The following is a 22,256-nucleotide window of genomic DNA, read 5'->3' as shown; positions in this document are numbered from 1 at the left end:
ATGAGAAAGGGTATCAGGAAGCTATATTTATGGCAGAGCTTTACAGAATTAAAAGGACACAATTTTGTTTACTTTCTAGAAGTAGTGGGATCTAAAGACAATTGGATTGTGGTGCATGTATGACTGCAGTGACCATTTGTATCATGGTTTCTGTTACACTTTGTATAAGATATATGATATACAATTGCAATATAAGGGGTCAATGGAAAAGTTGCAATTTGTCAAGGACTATCCTGGTTAAATCTATGTATCTGAACGACATATCTTTATCTCAAAACATAGATGTACAATACATTTGCAGGGCATACATCAAGGCCAGTCAACTGTGTGTTGATGCACCAGTAAAGACATTCCACTCTCACAATGGGCCACTGAAGAAGTAGATCTTTCTTGTAGAGGTCTCAAAATGAGGAGCCAATGGTCACTCCTGTGATTTTGCAAACTATACAAGGACATCTGATGAAGATGTGTGACCTAATGATCTTTTACTAGAAGTTACACACGGTCATATGATCCTGGAATCCATCTTGGGACAGTAACTTTCCATGTAGATGGCAGAGAATATAAAGCAGTGCATCTTAAACTTTAAGGCCACGGAACACCAAACAATAATATTTTTGTATGTGGAACACCTATGAGAATTTTCTTTAAATAAAATAAAAACAAAAAAAAAGACGTCAAACAAACGACAAAAACATAGAAGTAACAAAATCAAAGAAGAGGTCGTGGCACACCTGTGAGTTGTTCACGGAACAGTGTTCTGCAGAACATATTTTAAGAAACACTGATATAAAGACACCAGAGATTTCTCCATTTTTTGCCTAATTCGTACTCGAATTTTCTAGACTATCGGTTTAAAAATTTTTAAACTATGGACTGAGGACCTTCAGTGTTTTGGAAATTACCAGAGACTTACAGTCTCTTGCAAGCAGTGATTGCTGCTATGATACTGGTCTATGAACACTGAAAGTCATTTTATATTAGGTGAATGATTGGATAGCTAAACAACAACTCTTTAAGAGCATCTTTAGTTAGCCAATCTTTTAATAAACTGCCAGCATGATACTGGGTAAGAGCTGAGATGCATATTGACCTGGGAATAAGTGTCTGATTCTTTGGTATTAGTAGAGCCTCACACAAAATAAATTGTTTGTTTAGTAACTTCTCACTATACTATACCTGTTTGTTTGGATGAGAACCAATGGCTGAAATTCCTAAAGGGGACAGTTTAACTTCTTGGTAACCAGCAGGGTGCTTCAGAAGCTCTTTTGATATTGGGTTGGTCAATCTAATTATAGAATAAACCACCTGATTTTATTTGCCACGCTTAGAGCAGACTTATCCTTGCCAGGCACATGAATATGGGGACATCTAAGGATTTCTAGAATCCTCATTATCTGGGTTCTGTTCCTGTCTCTGCTGTAATCTTGCAGCACAAACTTGACAGATGGATGGAAAAGCGATTTCTGACAGATCAATTGGAACAACCCATGATTAGTTAGTGAATTACACACATTTCAAATTGCAAGCTACCATGTATAAAAGCTAGTACCCCACTTCCAATTTTGAAAGATCCAAGTTTGTCAAGTGAGGAATTTCAGAACAGTAACTTACCTTATTCTTTGCCTCCATTTTGTTTCTGAGTTTCATTATCTCCATACATAAACTGCTCATTTTTTTCTGTGTGCCATCTTCAGAAAACTTGATTAGCGATAAGCAGAAAGTGTTTGAATACAGAATTAGTCCTACACAGAATAGCAATTCACATCCATTATAAGAAGAGTGCAGGAAGACTCTTATAATTCCCCCCACTTAACTCTGCCACAAAAAGAGAATGTTTACATTTCTTAACTGACTTGGAGGAGGAAAAAGTTGTAGTTTAGACAACATGCACAACTAAGTCAACTTATAAGCCAAATCAAATGTATGTTAAAAAGGAGGCAGATTTGTGACAATGCTTTTAAATGATAAAGTTCTAGAGTATCTACTAATAAAGTGTTGCAAAACAAATTGAGAAGTTTTATTCTATTTATTTGAATCAGTTTTATGCATTTAACAAAGTATAATAGGTCTCATTACTGGTGTGGGCAGGAACCTGAAAGAATGAAGCTGAAGCCTAGAAACACGTTATACTCAGAACCTAGTCACACAAACCACTAGTCATTCCCCCTGAAAGTTATCAATTGCCTATACAGTACATAAAATTGAAGTTGCTCCTTAGAATTAAAAGCAGATTTCAACTTGTGTATGCTAGCACATCCTTATATCAGAGATATTTAGTTTTGCAGTTCTCAAATTGTGGATTGTGTCTCCAGAAACAAACATGCTTATTAACAGCAAAAATGCTTTTAAATAAACAAACATAAGTGAGAAATAAACAGACTTCATCCCTATTGTCCCTCTGCCAATTTGTGTACACTGAGGCTATGTCTAGACTGCAGACTTCTTTTTCAGAAGAAGTTTTTCCGGAAGATATCTTCCGGAAGAGCTGCTTCCAAAAGATCATCCACATTGCAGAAGTGCATCAAAGACGCAATCTGCTTTTTCAAGAGATGGTGTCCATTCAGTGTGGACGCTATCTCGCATTTCAGCTGTTATTAGTATGGAAGGAGTAGTCACCAGGGCACCTGTGCTTTTTCCTCTTCTTTACAAAGAGCTCCCTCTTCCCCGTCCATACTCTCCCTTCTTCCAAAAAAGTTCTTTCAGAAAAAGGCTTCTTCCTCATAGAATGAGGCTTCCCTGTGTTGGAAAAACCCCTCTGTTCTTCCAATTTTCTTTCTGAAGAACGCGATTGCAGTGTGAATGTAATTGTGGATGTAACTGAAGTTTTTTGAGTCAGAGTCAATCCATACCTCTCTCTAAAACAGGGGTGGGGAACCTCAGGCCAAGGTACCAGATGTGGCCCCCAGCCTACATGGATCCAATCCCTTTGAGGCTCAGCATTAGGGAGCCTACACTGGTGCTCCAGCCCCGCCCAACCGCAGGGCTGGAGCACACAAAACCTACTTGCCTAGGCCCCCACCCCCCCCAGCCTCTTGTGTGGAATGGGAATGTAGGGAGGGTTTTTCTCCTTCTCAGTCAGGGGCTACTCACAATGCTTCTGGTCCCCCCCCAGCTGATTTTGTTTGTGGGTCAGTGGCCCCAACCCAAGAGAGGTTCCCCACCCTGTTCTTAAAGTTGGGATTAGTAAAATAGGCTTCTCCCATTTATAAGTAAAGCCTGGTGTTCCATTTACACAAGCCTGAGCATTAGCCTTACTAGTTAAAGTAGTCTACCTACTATCCCCAACTAAAAACATTAATGTTTTTACTTGTTAATAAGCTTGAGGATATCACTTGCACAGAAAGTGACGAAAAGCATAATCTAATTGGCTGAGATTTGCTAAGTGATTCAGGTTCATTCAAATACCTTTGATTTTAAAAATTCATTGGTTCTTGTTAATTCGAGAAGCTGTTTTTCCAGAGAAGCAACATTCGCCAAGAGAGAGGTTTTCTCCCTGACTGCTGCAGTTAGTTTTGCTTCAGACTTCATGAAATCCTCCTCTAGAGCCTGGAGTCGTTTATCCTGCTCTCCACGTTCTCTCACTAATGCACGAATCTAGAGAAATAAGTTGTTTAAATATTCATTACACGTTTTCTAACTTCTAAAAACAAACAAGTTCAGTGAGTGATGCCCATTGCTCTCCTGTAAAGATAGATTATTCTTAGTTGTAAAAGCTTTCAATTATTGGGGAAAAAAGGGATATAATAACACTCCCTTATCACAGAAAATCTTTACCTGCCATTGAGCTTAATAGCTTTTGGTATCCTTAGGATATCATTTGGATACTTTGCCCTACTCAAGTTTATTTCAACTGGGGTGAAAGAGTAATCTCATGGCTACTCCAACTTGCAGTTTGGGCAAAACAGGCCCTGTGGATGGAGGGGTGGAAAGACACTTGTTTCAATACCACATCCTAAATACCTGAAGGGGAGAAGTTTTAGTAATGAAGGGGAGACGTTTAAATCCCAAACTTGAAAGTTTGTATCTTAATTCCAAAACTACAGCTTCAGCAGATAATTACATAGAAGATTCAGCTGAATGCATTAATAGAGTTAAGTCATTATGAGTGTGTTATAAGCATCTATAAAGAATAGGCAACAAATCAAAATGTCATTGTTTTGTACACTAACAGAGCTGGTAGTTAATCCACAGTTATACTGGTAAAATTTTGCTTTGGTCATATTATTCATAAGCTCTCTCAACATGTCTGGTTACATATTTTATTAGCAAAAGCGGCAAGGAGTCCTGTGGCACCTTATAGACTAACTGAAGTGTAGGAGCATAAGCTTTCGTGGGCAAAGACCCACTTCGTCAGATGTATGTAGTGGAAATTTCCATAGGCAGATATAAATATGCAGGCCAGAATCAGGCTGGAGATGATGAGGTGGATCCAATCAAGGAGGATGAGGCCCACTTCTAGTAGCTGATCTGGAGGCGTGAATTCCAAGAGAGGAGAAGCTGCTTTGTAGTTAGCAAGCCATTCACAGTCTTTGTTTAATCCAGAGTTGATTGTGTCAAACTTAAAGATGAACTGTAGCTCAGCAGAAGCAAAATGCAGGACAATGTAGCACTTTAAAGACTAAGATGATGATTTATTAGATGATGAGCTTTCGTGGGCCAGACCCACTTCCTCAGATCAATATGTGAAAGAAAATCAGCACAACCATATATACCAAAGGATACAATTAAAAAATTGAACACATATGAAAAGGACAAATCACATTTCAGAACAGGAGGAGGATGCGGGGGGAAGGAAGGCAAGTGTCTGTGAATTGATGATATTAGAAGTGGGGAGAGTGGGATGTCTGTGAGCTAATGGTATTAGAGGTGATAATTGGAGACGCTATCTTGGTAATGGGTAAGATAGTTTGAGCATTTGTTCATTCCTTCCCGGAGAGTGTCGAATTTTAACATGAATGACAGTTCAGAGGATTCCCTTTCAAGTGCAGATGTAAGAGGTCTTTGTAGCAGAATGCAGGTGGTTAAGTCATTGAGAGAGTGTCCTTTCTGGTTAAAATGGCAAGAAACTGTTTTTTCTTTGTGATCTTGTCTGATATCTGTTTTGTGGGCATTAATCCTTTGGCGAAGTGTCTGAGATGTTTGTCCAATGTACATAGCAGACGGACACTTTCGGCACATGATGGCATAAATTATATTTCTGGATGCGCAGGAATATGTGTTTTTGATCTTATAACTCACTTGGTCCTGAAGTTTTTTGCTGCAGAACTTCAGAACCAGACTTCAAAGAGAAACTGCTGAGCTACAGTTCATCTTCAAGTTTGACACAATCAACTCTGGATTAAACAAAGACTGTGAATGGCTTGCTAACTACAAAAGCAGCTTCTCCTCTCGTGGAATTCACACCTCCAGATCAGCTACTAGAAGCGGGCCTCATCCTCCTTGATTATGCTCCTATACTTCAGTTAGTCTATAACGTGCCACAGGACTCCTCACCGCTTTTGCAGATTCAGACTAACACAGCTACCCTTCTGATATTTTATTAACTAGCAATTTTAATTCCTATGAAACTAACAGTAGTCACATTAAAAAGAAAAGCAGCTCATACCTCTCTCTCAAGGATCTTCTGTTTTTTCATCTCTTTCATGAGGGTTGTATCCTTTAGATAGGAGAAAAACCATGTAAGAATTACAAAGTCTGAAAAGAACCAAGTACTAACTGAATACCAGTTATAGGCATAATTCCATTGAAGGGTTTCTTAAACTGTCACTATATGAGATCCAGGATATTGGGCTATTTGAACCGATATCATCACATGAAGTTTTATATTGGTTTATGTAATATAGTACCAACAACTTGAAATTGAAGTTGTATTAGCAAGACTTCCTACCACTGAACTTACTAGTCCACATTAGGGATACTAAAAAGCGGGTTTTTTGTAAACATGTAACAGCTGAAAAATTCAGCAGTAAATGGGGGAGTAGGGACAGACCCCCACATGATAGAGAGGCAGCAGCATGGGGGAGACCTCCACAAGAGTGTGTGGTCATGGGGAGCCTACTGAAAAGGACAGCTCCCCACAAGCACCAGCTCCTGCCTGCTTTCCCCACCCCACTGCCTCTGACACAGAGGAAGGAGGGGGGGGTGCCTCGTTTGTAACCATGAAGGTTAACCAATGAGCCCAAGCTCATCAGTTAACCATTTAAATGAATACACTAACTCATCTAGTCCACACTCCCCCCCCCCCTCCCCCCCCCGGGGGGAATACACAAACACACCACATGTCTCACAACCCTGCACCAAAACCCTATCTCCTGCAAGGTATAAATATTTAAATTGGCTGTCACACACCAAGTGTATTTTACTCCTTCTCTTCACAGGACTTCATGGCAGTGTGCTCTTCTCACCCAAGCATCCTTGGTATTTGGGGCCTTCAATCTCTCATGTCTCCATATTTGGGCTTTCTGCTTTTTACTTTAGTCTATGGAGAAGGCAAAAGAGCTCAATAGCTACTTAGCACCTCACTTTCAGTAGAAAGTTTGAATGCTTCTGCTCTTTCTATTCCCTACTTTTCCCTTTTCAGGAAAACCTACCACCTCTCCAGGTACAGGCAGAGTTTTTATTGACCCTGAGGTTTAACTAAGATACATTCAATTAAAAAAAAAATCTTGAACCTTCTTAATCCCTACAGGACTAGATCCTAAGAATGGACCTTGAAAAAAAAAAAAAAAAAAAAGAACCCTAATCATCCTACCAAATTGTTCAGCTTGGAGACTGAAGGGTTTTAAACACCCAAATTCAGACTAGACTAAATGCATTAACACTATACCAGAGACACAAGGGAAAAACACCACACACACACACACACACACACACACTTACTGTTGATCCCAGAGATTTAAGTCTTCTTGCAGTTGTAGGCAAGCAGTCATTTGTTTCACTAGTCAAATTCTGTTGACTTCCTATTTCCCCTGTGGAGACAGTTTCATCACACTAATGGGTCAAGACTAAGTGACTACATTTGAGTGAAAATGTAGTCTCTTCACAAAAACAGTCTTTGACTTAATTATTTTTAATAAAATTTTAGGATTTGAGGTGGGCATTCTAACAATCTTCTATACCTGGCATTGAACAAGAGTTAAATGGACATCACCACTTCACTCTACTCCGTTTCCATTGAATTCAGGCCCACTGGGGGAGGGTGAGCCAAGGGAGCAGTTGCCAAGGGGCATGGTGACTGGGAGCCCCACTGCTGCTAATGAAGTAGTGTGTAGAGTCCTGGGCCGTTTGGCTGGGGGGAGGGGGAGAGGCGGGGAGACTGGGTTACAGCAGAGAGGGGAGGTGTTTGGCTCTAGAGAAGGGAAGGGGAAGAAAGGGGAGGGGGGGATCAGGTTGGGAGTATGCCTCTGGGACGCGTCTGCTGGGACCTGCACTGCATCTGGCATGGGAGGGTTGCCAGGGAACACCGCGACAAACCCGCCGCTGCTTTGCAGGGAGGCAGGGGAAGCCCCATGCAGTCACCGGCAACGGGCCGGCTGGGGAAATTGTGTTATTCCAGGGACGGTCATGTAATTCAAAAAATGTTGCCTTAAAAAAAAAAAAAAATTTGTGCTATCGCGAAAACATGTGAAGCCAGCACGTGTTAAATGAGGAATTACTGTATAAGTATTAAAGCTTTAACAAATAAAAACAGACAAACCCACATCTAATTGGGTGCTCTGTATCTGTAGTTTCATTTAATTTTGAAATGGGATTCCACTCTGGAAAGAGGACTGGACAGCGATAGTGACCTATGGTTGAGAAAAGGCACTGCAGCCAGTTCCTTAAATAATAAAAAAAAAAAAAACCACCACCATTTATTTGGACTTGCTAGCTGATTCAAGGAACAGTTTGGGAGCCACAGCTATACATGAAGAACACATGGAGTAGCCTGACATTGAAAAAGGAATACAATGGAATTAATGTAAAGATCAGAATAAAGTTTCACAAGACACTAATGCCACTGTAGACCACCAGTTTATTCTACCCAGAGTAAGGATGCAATAATGTAATCGATTAACCAACTGTCAAAAGCTTATAGGTTAATGCTATAGACTACACATGCATTCCCCCCCCTCCCCCCCACCAGTACATCTTTTAGCAGATTGGCTGAGTTCCAGCTTGCACTGTGTCTGGGACCTACCCCTGCTGAGGCGCTGCATTTAAAGGGCTCATCTACATTGGCCCCTTTTCCGGAAGGGGCATGTTAATTTCACGAGTCGTAATAGGGAAATCCGCGGGGGATTTAAATATCCCCCGCGGCATTTAAATAAAAATGTCCGCCGCTTTTTTCCAGCTTTTAGAAAAGCCGGAAAAGAGCGTCTACACTGGCCCCGATCCTCCGGAAAAAAAGCCCTTTTCCGGAGGATCTTAATCCTACTTTGAAGTAGGAATAAGATCCTCCGGAAAAGGGCTTTTCCCCCCCCCAGAGGATCGGGGCCAGTGTAGACACTCTTTTCCGGCTTTCCTAAAAGCCGGAAAAAAGCGGCGGACATTTTTATTTAAATGCCGCGGGGGAAAATTAAATCCCCCGCGGATTTCCCTATTACGACTCGTGAAATTAACATGCCGCTTCCGGAAAAGGGGCCAATGTAGACGTAGCCAAAGTGTATTAGGAGCCGGGCAGGTAGGCAGCCTGGCTCAGTTCCAGCTCATGCTGGGTCCTGGAACTCAGACTCTCCCACACAAGGGCTGCTACCACCCTGCGCTGCTGCCTCTGTACCTGCTCCTGCCTGGCACCCCAAGCTGCTGCCTTTGCTGAGTGGCAGGGAGCTCCTCAGGAGTGGAGCCAGAGAGCACTGGCTGCTGGCCCCGCCCCCAGGGACTATAGAATAGTCACGTAACCAATAAGAATTCATGAGGTTAGTCAACTAGTCAATTAACCAATATTTAACATCCCTAACCTTAGTCATGAGCCCCATTAGAGGAATACTTAAATTGTTATGCCCTAAAATGTAGGTTTTAATAGTTGTCAGAGATTAAAGCCAGTACAAACCATAGATCATCTGTTTAGTGTCTTGTGTATTTCAAGACACAGTGTTTCACATATCCTATACTGAGCCTAATGCCTTAGTTACACCAAAGCAATTTATTCCTCAAGAAAACGACCTGTTTCTGTAACTGGTGTTCTTTGAAATGTGTTGCTTATGTCCATGTAACACAGAGGCTTGTCTTCTCACCACAAGCACTGGTGCCAATTTTTCCCTCAGCAGTACTGATAGGGGGCTGGGTCTCAGCACCCCCCTGGAATGGCATGCTATATAGGGTGTTACCAAGCCCCTCCCTCTTCAGTTTCTTTTGCTGGGACACTCCATCACTGGGGAAGGAGAGTGAATGGACATGAGCAACACATTTTGAGAACACCAGTTACTGAAACAGGTAACTGTCTTTTCTTCTTAGAGTGCTTGTTCAAATCCATTGAATGTAGAAGATAGCTAGCAGTGTGTGCTGAGGAGGTAGAAGATAAGGATGTTAGATATGTTATTTTAGTAATCGTGTAGCCACAGCAATTTTTAGCAGCTACACACTTACCAAAATGCTCCCCTCCTCCTGAGGGCATGGCCAGCAGCCAGTGCACTCCCAGCTGCACTCATGGGGAGCCCTCTACTACCCCTCCCTGATGCCTTAATATAAGAGGCAGCAGCACAGGGTGGCAGGTGGAGTCAGTCCACGAGGGGAGCCAGTTTAAAAGTTGGCTCCCAGCACAGACCAGCTCCCATCACAGAAGACCTCCCCCTGTTCACAGAAGAACTCCCTTTCCCCCAGCTCCCTGCTAACAGAGGCTGCTCCACCTGCTTCCCCACCTAAAGGCAGAAAAATGCAATTGCCTGGCTAATCATATACAGTTAGCTGATAAGCACCGCTGCGCAGAGCGGCAGTGGAAATAGCTCCAGGAGTCGGCTCCGGAGTTACCTGCACTGCTGCTTTTATACTGCATTTGAAATGCAGTACAAGTCGCTGGGCTCTTACTACATTTTAAATGTAGAAGTGCAGTGATCAGTGCGAGCCAGGACTGCTCCGTCCCAGTTCGCACTGAGTCCAGCAGCCCCTGTTTGGGGTGGATAGTCCCGTCCACCATAAACATGGGATGCTTCCGCAGCAGCCTCTGGCCGCAGCAAACAAGACCTGTTGCCACCAAGCAGCCCCTGTCTATATGGGCTCCTGTTCCCCCCTGCCCCGCATTGCTGCCTCTCAGAGGCAGCAAGGAGGGTGGGCGCACAACAGAGAGCACGGGGCAAGCAGGGAGTGCTTGAGTCCCTGTTCACCCCATGCTCCTTGTGGCACTTCTGTTTTTGAAATGTACAAAAGCCCCAACTGACAGCAGAAACTGGCGCCAGCGGGGACTGAAGCAAACCCCACTCCTGCTATTTCCCTGTCATGCTTCTGCCTCCTCTGTCCCCTGCAGAGACAGTGCTTGGGGAGAACTGGTTTAAACCAGTTCCCCCAGCACTGGTTCCTGCTCCTCCCTCCCCACTTGCTACCTCTCTCTGAGAGAGGCAGCAAGGAGAGGGGAAGCAACTAGTCCAGTGGCTACTCAACAATCTGATAAGCATTTGTTTATCACAGTAGTCCCCAACCATTTGAGGCTGCCAGGCGCCGTGGCCAGCCGCCTGCCCGGGGCCACCGCCCCTCCCCCCAGCACCACGTGCACAGGGCTGGCGCCCCCCGCCCCTCCCCAGCACTGGTACTGCCACGGTGGGGATGCATTGTTCTTTTAAGAGACACAGCCCCTTTAAGGCATGCAGCCCCGCTGTCGGACATTTGAGTACAGACATGCAGTATGCTCAATTCTTTCCAGGTAAGCTCTGGAGGTGCCGATACTACAAACTGGGCAGTACCAACTCCAAAAAAATCACTGGCAATAAGTAATACTAAATGAGTAGTATTGTTAATAACATAACTGCATTAACTTATTTGCTGAGGATGGAGTCTCCTGAAAAATACAGAATTCTGAAGACTATCCACTTTCACAATCACCATTATTTTCTATAATTTCAGAGTTATCTGCCAGTGCTAGGGTTTCAGTCACATCATGCATGTCTCATACCAAAAATAAAACAAAATCTCCATCATCCAGAAACAGCCATAGTCTGAGATAAGAACCAACAGATGACAAAAAGAATTTTCAGAATTTCATAACTGACTGGAAATCACAGACAAGGAAGCTTTCAGTGCCTAAAGCAAAAGAGAACAGAACAGTAACAGTAATTACAGGAGCTTCAGGGGGTAGCTGAGTTAGGCTATTACAGACGTCCTTATGAAGTATGCATGCTTGTGACATACTCTTGTCCTACACTGACTGTCATGTACAAGGCATAAGTCAGGCCATTTACATTCCAGTTAAAACACAGGTCTAAAAACAATAAGTTGAGCAGTTAGTCCAAGACCCAGTGCATGCAATTTCATTGCTCACAGAGGATATAAGTAGAGTACCTCAGCCCATAAGCATGACCTTGCTAGTTAACAGGCCAACTGACAGCACTAGAGGTGACAGAATCCAAGAAGCACATTGCTCAGCTGGCAGCCCCTGGAGAAGCTGTTTTACCCGTGAACACAGCCAGAACAAACTTCGTGCGCTCTAGGCCATGGACAGCTGCCCGCTTGGATGCCACTCAGCGGGCTCCACACCCCATTTGCTTCCCACTCTACACTTCCCGAGTTAGCCATAGGCTGGTTAGTCAAGACTCCAAGGCAGGCCAACCTAGGAGCCTACACCCCTCAACTCAGCATCACTCATCCAGCTGCTATGGCCAGGAAGCGCCAGCCCGGTTGAGCAGTTGCCCCCGGCGTTGGGACAGGCCTCAGGCACACGATCAAGCCCAGCCTGTGTGAGGCGACAGAGCATCAACCTCCCCTCAGGCGGGCGGCCCCGCATCGCTCAGGGCCCCGGGGCAAGAGACGGAGCCTCACAGGCCCGAAAGACGAGCCCCGCGCACACTCACCAGTGGCCGCGTTGAAGCGCTGGAGGGAGGCCCTAGGGCAGGACATGGCTGTACTCGCGCCTCGTCCCTTCCACCGCGCGCACTCCAAACACCGCCCAACTCCCTTCCCGTTCAAACGGCCAACGGCCTTCTTCACGCACCCCGGACAGCCAATCACAAAACCTCATCCGCAAGCCGTAAGCGCCACGCAGCCAATCCCCGCCCATGCCTGGAGCACGCGCATCAAAGCGTACGGACTACCAGCGCCACCAACGCAGGCGTGGAAAAGTGGAGCTCTTGGACGCATGCGCAAAGCCTGCGTCGCTCGGCACGGCGCTGGCGGTGCCGCGGCCCGAGTCCAATGTCAGGGGACTTTGAGGAGCGGAGCGGGGTGGTGCCTTGCGCGACTCCGTGGGGTTGCTGGTACCAGACCCTGGAAGAAGTGTTCGTTGAGGTGCAGGTCCCGCCGGGCACTCGGGCCAAGGACATCCAGTGCAGCCTGCAGAGCCGGCACCTGGCGCTGGCCGTGCGCGGCCAGGAGCTGCTCCAGGTACCGCCGGCAAGGCTGGGGGCGGGGTCCGGCCCAGGCAGGGCGCGGGAGGAGGCCCTAGTAGCTGCTGGGGGCTTTCGGGCCGCCGGGATGCGCTTGCTCTGGGCCGGTTCACAGACTTTGGCCCTTACTCCCCGAGGCAGCATGTGACCCCTCCAGCCCTGGCTTGCGTTGGTGGGAGCCGTGGGCGAGACGCCGCTTCTAGCACCGCGGTGAAGAGCAGATTTGGCCCCCAAGGGGCCAAGTGTCGTTGCCGTGGGTCTCTGAGTGGGCTCTCCTTGGGCGCCTACTTTGAAGTAGGAATAAGAGCCTCCGGAAAAGGGCTTTTTTTTCCCGGAGGATCGGGGCCAGTGTAGATGCTCTTTTCCGGCTTTTCTAAAAGCCAGAAAAAAGCGGCGGACATTTTTATTTAAATGCCGCGGGGGATATTTAAATCCCCCGCCGATTTCCCTATTATGACCTGTGAAATTAACATGCCCCTTCCAGAAAAGGGGCCAGTGTAGACTTAAGCATTTGATTTAAGCATTTGAAGATGGAGACTTAATTTCCAATTCAGTCCCAGAATCCTGTCTTCATGTCGCCCTTAAAAATGATTAGCAGACAGCTGGTGATGTACAAATGAAGAATGTGTTGAGAACATAGGTAATTTTTACAAAATGTATTTTTGTAAGTACAAACATATTACAAAGTTTGTCTTCCACACTTTCATTAGCAAATAGTAAAACATATTTAATGATATATTGTAGAGTACCCATAGGAATAAAGGAATCAGCTTTCTAATAAAAAAATAGAAATGAGAGAGTTTCAAGGTTGATGCCCCCTGTAAATTCTATGATAAATTATAGGGTAAACATTTTGCTTTTATATCTTAGTACTTCAAGCCTTTCTAACTTTACTTTCTAATTGAAAACCCCATTTTCTTTTCTATTGGCACTGGTAACAATTATTTGCATCATAATAATTTATTTATATTGTGCTGTAGGTATGCATGGCACTTCAGAGACATACAGGAACCTTGATAGGAATTAGGGATGTAAAACCCAGGTTAATTAGCTAACTGGTAAAACCAGTGGTTCTCAAACTTTTTGGGCTCCAGAGCCCTTTACATGTGTAAAAATGTATGCGGCGCCCCAGCGATCCACTGATTGTATATATTGTACCTATCAATGTTTTCAGTTTGTCAGCCTCACAGAGCCCCTGGAGATGGCTCCGAGGAGCACAGTTTAAGAAACACTGGGTTAAACCAATTAAGTGGGCTCCTGCTGCCCGCTTCCCCACATAGGGGTCAGGCAGCAGCAGTTGGCTCCTCCTCCCCTTCCCTGCCCTCTCCTGCACAGGGCACAACTAGTTCCTGTTCCTGGTCTCTCCACTGGGTGATGCTTACCAGTTACATCCCTAATGAGCAGTCACATTAAAATAAGATCCTTCCTCTATCTGAGACACCAGTCCCTTTTACTGAATGGAGATATTGAAACAGTGAGGGCTCAACCCGGAAGAGCCCTGCATGCACAGAACGCCGGACAGCACGGCTGGCTAGCAGGGCTCGTCGCTGCTTGGCGAGCTCTGGAAACAGTGATGGGCAGGGCTCGACAAACAATGTAATCTACTCGCCTGTGGCGAGTAGATTATACCCCGGAAGAGCTGGCGCAGAACAATCTGCGCAGTACCGTGCAGCTGGCAAGCCCTGCTGATAAGTATTTTAATTGTATTAAGTGAGTACAATTAACTAATCTCTTCAGATCTTATACCTCAAATAGTAAAAGGAAAAAGTTATAATAATCATTAAAATTTTTTCAATATCAGGTTGTCCCATAGTTCCTTTTTAAACTGTAGGAAGTTTTCAAACATTTGCATAAAGGGGAGAGGGGATGTTTTGAGATTCAGTATCAATTGGGTTGATACTGATTTTACATAACATTGTCTATCTTTTTCAGGGTAAACTCTTTGACTGCACAATAGCTGATGAAGGGATGTGGACATTAGGTAACTATATGCTTCTGTTAAATAACATTTTGAAAGTTAACGAGTGGTCCTCTAAGGTGCCACAGACTAACATATTAGTGGCAGGTTGGACCCAGATCCATTCCGCCCACTATCCTGCGGTTTAAGGGCTGCGGTACAAGTCCCACTTGCCATTTCTCTGTGTTTGGAGCAAAACAAAGAAGTGTTGGGGTTGATGCCCCTGGCCAGTCAGGGCTGAGTAAACAGTCCTTCTCAGCCACTGGCTGAAGTTTCTGCTCACCCAGGGTGAAGGGAGGCTCCAACACTCCCTGTCAGAACCCCTCACCTCCCCTGCAGCTTTTGGCAGTGCTGATGATATCTGCTTAGTTCCTCTGATTCTCCTTACCAGTTAGTTCCTCTCCTTCTCCACTCTCCCTTACCGTACCCCACTGGGAAGCTTTTTAAAGTCAGCTCACCTGGCCCTTAATTGATTTATAGCCACCCTGCCTCAGTTGCTCCTAATTAACAAGAGCAGTTGCTATTTTTTTTTCAGAGCTGCCTTTTTTTCCCCTTCTATCAAGCCCTTTAACCTGCCGTGTTAAAATACACACACAGACAGACATGAGCTTTTGTGGGCAAAATCTACTGCAGATGAGCTGGAATGAAAAAACGGGGAACCCAAAATTTATAACAGAGAAAAGAGAGTACCTGTCAATTGTAGAGCGAGTGATAGAGGTTAATTGAATGGACTGGAAGTGTCCCATACTTAGTTTATGTTAATGAGGTGTTAAATGTATGGAAGGCTGGTTTTATAATGGTACATACAGTTAATGTCTTTCTTCAAACCCAAGGAAACTCACATTTGGATATGAAGATAAATTCCACACTTGCTCTGTAATAGGCTTGTGAAATTCTTTTGTTCAAGCCCAGGGAAACAGCTATTTATGGAGTTAAAAGTAACCTCTCCTACAAAGATATTAACTGGATGTCCCATCTTCCATACATTTAACATCTCATTTACATCAAATGCTAAGAATGGGGCACTTCCAGCCCACTCAATTAGCTTCATTAGCACTGGCACTACAATTGAGGGGTACTTTTTTCCTCCCTCATTTTTCTGTTGTAAATTCTGTTCTGTTCCCTTTTTATTTTATTTATATTTATAATTTGCTTGTCTCCAAGGTACAACAGGACTAGTTGGCCTTTAAAGTTACAGATGCAACTTATCACAATTACCCCTCTGAGAATTTTGAAAAACAGTTAAATTTCTGTGTTTTGAACTCTCTCCACACATTGGTTTATTTCTTTTTAAGAACCAGAGTTTACTGAAATTGTCTTATGATCTGCTTTCTTCACACATACAGTTCTTGGATCACAACATCATAGCCTCATGATGTCCGTTACTTCAATAATAATCATAGAAATTGTAGATGAAAGGAAATATTAAGTCTAGTATATTCCCTGCCAATGCAGGCTTGTTCCCCTTTGTATATGCTGGAGTTCTGGTTCTGTTCATCTGTTGCAAATGTCTTGAACAATCTGGCCTCATTGAGAAATTGTTGTCCAGAATTTTTCCCCTGGACATTGTCTAAATTTTTATTTTCTTAATTTCATCCCATTACTTTGTTATAACTCAGTTATTATCCAGAGTAATTCTTTGTCCTCTGTAGTGCTGATGATTTTGAAAGTTGTTACCAAGACTTCAGCTTTGTTTTCCCTTAGTTGAGATGGACTGAGAAAAGATATTAATATGTACCTCTAAAAAGGTTCCACTTAGTTGGGGCAGAGGCAATGTGTATATACCATGTTTAAAGCATACAAATAAAGGGTTTTTTCCCTTGAAGTTTTCAGTTTGTCTTATTACATGTTGATGTGGATTTGTGAGTGTCTTGATTTTCAGTGAACTAAATATCTTTTTGCATAGGCTTTAAGAATGAAGTTTCACCAGAAAATTCACTGAATTATTAAAGTTGAATTTGGCTGAAAAAGAGTATAGCACTTAAGAAGTCCAAAAGTTATTTCTCTTTTTCTTATGAAGAAGACAGAAAATTGATACGTATTGTTCTAATGAAGACTAATCGAGATGCTGGAAATTGTTGGACCTCTCTGTTAGAAAATGAGTATGCTGCTGATCCTTGGATACAGGACCAGATGCAGAGGAAACTTACACTGGAAAGATTCCAAAGAGAGGCAAGTGAGAGAATACTAATTGCTATTTGTGCCTTATACATAGGCTATGGCCATAAAACTAAGCAAAATTATTTTACATATATCAGGGATTCAAAGTTAACCCATTTTTTCTATTACTCATAGACTCATAGACTTTAAGGTCAGAAGGGACCATTATGATCATCTAGTCTGACCCCCTGCACAATGCAGGCCACAGAATCTCACCCACACACTCCTACAATAATCCTCTCACCTATATCTCAGATATTGAAGCCTTCAGATAGTTTGAAGACCCCAAGATGCAGAGAATCCTCCAGCTGTGATTTGTACCCCATGCTACAGAGGCAGGCGAAAAACCTCCAGGGCCTCTGCCAATCTACCCTGGAGGAAAATTCCTTCCCGACCCCTAATATGGCGATCAGCTAAACCCTGAGCATGTGGGCAAGACTCACTAGCCAGACACCCAGAAAGTTCTCTATAGTAACTCCTATCATCCCTCCATTAACCTATTTACCACTGATAATGAATGGTCAATTAGTTACCAAGATCATGTTATCCCATCAAACCATCCTCTTCATAAACCCATCGGCTACGTCTACACTGGCATGAATTTCCGAAAATGCTTTTAACGGAAAAGTTTTCCGTTAAAAACATTTTCGGAAAAGCGTGTCTAGATTGGCAGGATGCTTTTCCGCAAAAGCACTTTTTGGGAAAAAGCGTCCGTGGCCAATCTAGACGCGCTTTTCCGCAAAAAAGCCCTGATCGCCTTTTTCGCAATCAGGGCTTTTTTGCGGAAAACAGTACTATGCTGTCTACACTGGCCCTTTTGCGCAAAAGTCTTTCGGAACTATCCTGTTCATTGCACTCAGTGTAGCATGTATGATTACCTGCCCTGTGGGCGGGTGGCATATGTGTGCGTTTGGTGCAAGGAGCTCCTGGCCCTCAGAGACGTCGTACGAGCTTTGGAGGCCAGGGTGGCTGAACTAGAGGAACTAAGGGTGGCAGTGTGTTGATGAGGCTTTCCAGGGCACTGTAGAATTGCCCCATCTCTGGTCAGACAGCCCCTTCACTGTTAAGGAGGATGAGAGGCGAGAGGCTCAGAGAAGGAGAGCAGTCAACAGGAGCAGAGGGAAACCTTCCCATAGTTGGGACCCTCCTTCCAGATGACGTTGGGGTATCCTCTGAGGTTACCTGTCCGGGGAAGGGAACTCGAGTCATTAGGAAAAGACAGGTGTTGGTAATGGGAGATTCAGTGATTAAAAACATAGATAGTTGGATTTGCGATGACCAGGAGAACCGTATGGTGACTTGCCTGCCTGGTGCAAAGGTTGTGGATATCTCGAGGCATCTAGATAGACTTCTGCGTAGTGCTGGGGAGGAGCTGGTGGTCATGGTACATGGATGTACCAATGACATAAGGAAGGGTAGGCTGCTAGGAAAGAGACTAAAATTCAGGACCTCTATGGTGGCATTCTCAGAAATGCCTCCAGTTTCATGCGCAAGGCCAGGTAGGCAGGCAGAGCTTCAGAGTCTCAATGCATAGATGAGATGATGGTTTTTCAAGTTCTTGTACACAAATGCTAGAAGTCTAATAATAATATGGGTGAACTAGAGTGTCTCGTGTTAAAGGCGGATATTGTTATAATAGGCATCACAGAAATATGGTGGAGTGAGGACAATCAACGGGACACAATCATACCAGGGTACAAAATACATTGGAAAGAACAGGCTGTGCAGAGGGTGGAGTGGTGTTATATGTGAAAGAAAATATAGAATCAAATGAAGTAAAAATCTTAAATGAATCAACATGTTCCATAGAAGCTCTATGGATAGTAATTCCATGCTCTAATAAGAATATAACAGTAGGGATATATTGACCACCTGACCAGGACAGACAGTGACAGTGATTATGAAATGCTAAGGGAGATTATGCTATCAGAATAAAGAACTCAGTAATAGTGGGGGATTTCTGTTATCCCCATATTGACTGGGTATGTGTCACCTCACGATGAAATGCAGAGACAAAATTTCTCAATACCTTAAATGACTGCTTCTTGGAGCAGCTGGTACAGAAACCCACAAGGGGAGAGGCAATTCTCGATTTAGTCCTGAGTGGAGGGCAGGATCTGGACACTTTTCAAAGGCACCATAATAGAGACCCAACTTAAATGTATATCCCAAATTAAAAAATGCAGTAAAAGAACTAAAGAGTCACTGTGGCTTACCAACCATGTAAAAGAAGCAGTAAGAGATAAAAAGGCATCTTCTAAAAAGTGGAAGTCAAATCCTAGCTAGGAAAACAGAAAGAAACATAAACACTGCCAAATTAAGTGTAAAAATGTTATAAGAAAAGCCAAAAAGGAGTTTGAAGAACAGCTAGCCAAAAAGCTCAAAGGTAATAACAAAACGTTTAAGTACATCAGAAGCAGAAAGCCTGCTAGAAAGTAGGAATAAGAGATCCTCCGGAAAAGGGCTTTTTTCCGGAGGATCGGGGCCAGTGTAGACGCTCTTTTCCGGCTTTTCTAAAAGCCGGAAAAAAGTGGCGGACATTTTTATTTAAATGCTGTGGGGGATATTTAAATCCCCTGCGGATTTCCCTATTACGACCTGTGAAATTAGCATGCCCCTTTCGGAAAAGGGGCCAGTGTAGACGAGCCCAATGTGTTGATCAAAAGTCAACATGTTTCTGTAAAGTCTTACTAATCTATTAGAGTTCTCTGAAGGGGTCAGTAAACATGGACAAGGGGGTCCAGTAGATATAGTGTACCTAGATTTCCAGAAAGCCTTTGACAAGGTCCCTCACCAAAGGTTCTTATGTAAATTAAGTTGTCATGGGAAAATCACTTCATGGATTGATAACTGGTTAAAAGACAGGAAACAAAGGGTCGGAATAAATGGTAAATTTTCAGAATGGAGAGGGATAATGAGTGATGTTCCCCAGGCATCAGTCCTAGGACCAATCCTATTCAACTTACTCATAAATGATCTGGAGAATGGGGTAAACAGTGAGGTGGCAAAGTTTGCAGAAAATACTAAACTGTTCAAGATAGTTAAGACCAAAGCAGACTGTGAAGAACTTCAACAAGATCTCACCAAACTAAGTTTTGGGAAACAAAATGGCAAATGAAATTTCATGTGGATATATGTAAAGTAATGCACGTTGGGGGGGAACTATACAGACAATACGATGGGGACTAATTTAGCTACAGCTAATCAGGAAAGAGATCTTGGAGTCGTCATGGATAGTCCTCTGAAGACATCCGTGCAGTGGCAGTCAAAAAAGCAAACAGGATGTTAGGAATCATTGAAAAAGGGATAGAGAATAAGACTGAGAATATTTTATTGCCTTTATATAAATCTATGGCATGCCCACATCTTGAATCCTGCATACAGATGTGATTTCCTCATCTCAAAAAAGATATACAGGCAGTCCCCAGGTTACGTACAAGATAGGGACTGTAGGTTTGTTCTTAAGTTGAATTTTTATGTAAGTCGGAACTGGTACATATTGTAGGGGAAACTCTAGCCAAACATTTCTCCAGAGCTCAGTTTTATTCTCCCACACCTCACTTCCCTCAGTCCTTTATTCTCAAGCTGAGGTGTCTGCTGAGAAAAGCTGCTCCACGTCTCCCTGGTCTGCTGGGGGGAAGCAACTAGTGCAGGGTTGCCTCACCCCGTTTGTAAGTAGGGATCTGATGTAAGTCGGATCCATGTAACCCGGGGACTGCCTGTACTGGCATTAGAAAAGGTTCAGAGAAGGGCAACTAAATGATAAGGAGTTTGGAACGGGTCCCATATGAGGAGAGATCAAAGAGACTAGGACTCTTCAGCTTTGAAAAGAGGAGACTAAGATATGATAGAAGTATATAAAATCATGAGTGGTAAGGAGAAAGTGAATAAGGAAAAGTTATTTACTTGTTCCCATAAAATAAGAACCAGGGGCCACCAAATGAAATTAATGGGCAGCAGGTTTAAAACAAATAAAAGCAAGTTCTTCTTCACACAGCGCACAGTCAACCTGTGGAACTCCTTGCCTGAGGAGGTTGTGAAAGGCTAGGACTATAACAGGGTTTAAAAGAGAACTAGGTAAATTCATAAGTCCATTAATGACTATTAGCCAGGATGGGTAAGGAATGGTGTCCCTAGCCTCTGTTTGTCAGAGGGTAGAGATGGCTGGCAAGAGAGATAGCTTGATCATTACCTGTTCGGTTTGCTCCCTCTGGGGCACCTGCCACTGACCAGTGTCCTTAGACAGGATACTGGGCTGGATGGACTTTTGGTCTGACCCAGTATGGCCATTTTTATGTTTCCTCTTTCAGATAACAAAGGGAGACTGTAAACGTTAATAACTGTAATATTTAACCTCACTTCCTAAAAACTTTTACAATATTTTCTTGATATGGAAATCAAGCTCTCTTAAATTTGGGGTGGCAACAGCCTGCAAATTTACGCCTGCAGCTGGGAAAGCTACTAACTTATATCCCAATCGGCCTTTGTAATTACTGATGCATGTGCACACAATTTTTTCACTCTCTGGAGAATTTCAACTATGCATGTTCCCAGGAACATCATGTTGTGTGCTTTTATTAGTTTGGAAGAGCATTAACAAAATTTGATTTATACATTAATATATTGAATATTAACCTTTATATGAATCTTTTATCTCTATACAGAATCCTGGCTTTGACTTCAGTGGGGCAGAAATTTCTGGAAACTATAGCAAAGGGGGACCAGACTTTTCCAAACTTGAAAAATAAACTTATTTCACCAGTGTTCTAAAGAACCAGAGAGAATGTGCATTGTGTGTTAAACTGAAATAGTGAAATACATTATTGAAGACTACCTGCCTACAAAATGAATGACAGCATGTTTAAATACCCTTTCCAAGGAGAGGTAGAGTGGTCCTTTCAGTAGGATCCAAACAGTAAAGTTTAGAGGCTTGTTTTATACCTTTGTGCAATTTTGATAATGGAAAATATGCACTCCTGATAAATGTACTTTAAAGGTGCCATGACTGTTTTTAAGCAGTATGGATTTGTGGAAATATTCCATAATAAAGTGAAAGGCACAGTTATAGAATGTTGGATAAGTGTTAACACTCATCAACTCTCATTGTCCTTAACTTTGAAATAACTATATTTTCTAAATTTTAAAAACGTACTTCTCATTTGATTAGCAGCCATCTGATGTGTTAGTAAGTTCAGTTTCTGCCACTGCTGTTTTAAAACAAGGATATTCTTAAGTGCAGAAAAAGTTTTAACATGTTAGTGTTGTGCCAAATGTTGAAGGACAAATGGTGGTGGCAGAGTGTGAAAAAGTTTAGGTTGAAGCCTGAACTCTAGTACTCCTAGGTTCACTTACAATACTGAAACTTAATATTCTTTGTGGGAGAAGAGGTTTTGATTTCTAAAGGGTTGAATACTTTGCCTGTAGAATGCCTCAGTGTATTTTGATAGAATTTATTAATGTTGATGTACATGCATTTGTGCAAGAAAATGTGCAATTGTGCATAGTGTCCCTACACTGTGTACAATTTGAATTAAAGAATTTTAATTACACATTTTGCCTACTGCTTGCATTCTTTGTAGGCAAGTTACATATTTAAGACTTTCCTGTTTTAATAATGCAGCCAAGAG

General features: G+C 43.1%; 2 protein-coding genes across 4 annotated transcripts in view; one reads left to right on the top strand and one right to left on the bottom strand.

Annotated features, from left to right (window-relative positions):
• The window catches only part of HMMR (hyaluronan mediated motility receptor), a 45,293-nt gene extending 33,055 nt beyond the window's left edge, over positions 1-12,238 (bottom strand). For 2 of the 3 annotated variants that reach the window (XM_014578824.4, XM_006133601.5), the window contains exons 1-5: positions 11,982-12,238; positions 6,883-6,971; positions 5,609-5,659; positions 3,409-3,597; positions 1,615-1,701 (exon numbers count right to left, since the gene is read on the bottom strand). In XM_014578824.4, the coding sequence (XP_014434310.2) occupies positions 1,615-1,701; positions 3,409-3,597; positions 5,609-5,659; positions 6,883-6,971; positions 11,982-12,027 (462 nt within the window). In that variant the 5' untranslated portion in view covers positions 12,028-12,238. The remainder of the gene's footprint in view (positions 1-1,614; positions 1,702-3,408; positions 3,598-5,608; positions 5,660-6,882; positions 6,972-11,981) is intronic. The other variant, XM_025189886.3, reaches the window with a different exon arrangement.
• NUDCD2 (NudC domain containing 2) lies at positions 12,239-22,178 on the top strand. The gene is made up of 4 exons (XM_075900188.2): positions 12,239-12,510; positions 14,445-14,493; positions 16,490-16,641; positions 21,294-22,178. Exons 1-4 carry the CDS (start codon positions 12,322-12,324, stop codon positions 21,375-21,377), a joined length of 474 nt encoding a protein of 157 aa, XP_075756303.1. The 5' UTR covers positions 12,239-12,321; the 3' UTR covers positions 21,378-22,178.
• The last annotated feature ends 78 nt before the right edge of the window (positions 22,179-22,256 follow it).

The sequence above is a fragment of the Pelodiscus sinensis genome, chromosome 16 (assembly GCF_052426305.1).
Source record: "Pelodiscus sinensis isolate ZL-2025 chromosome 16, ASM5242630v1, whole genome shotgun sequence".
Classification (NCBI taxonomy): domain Eukaryota; kingdom Metazoa; phylum Chordata; order Testudines; family Trionychidae; genus Pelodiscus; species Pelodiscus sinensis.
The sequence above is the reverse complement of the archived record's forward strand: the minus strand, read 5'-3'. Positions and strand labels throughout refer to the sequence as shown.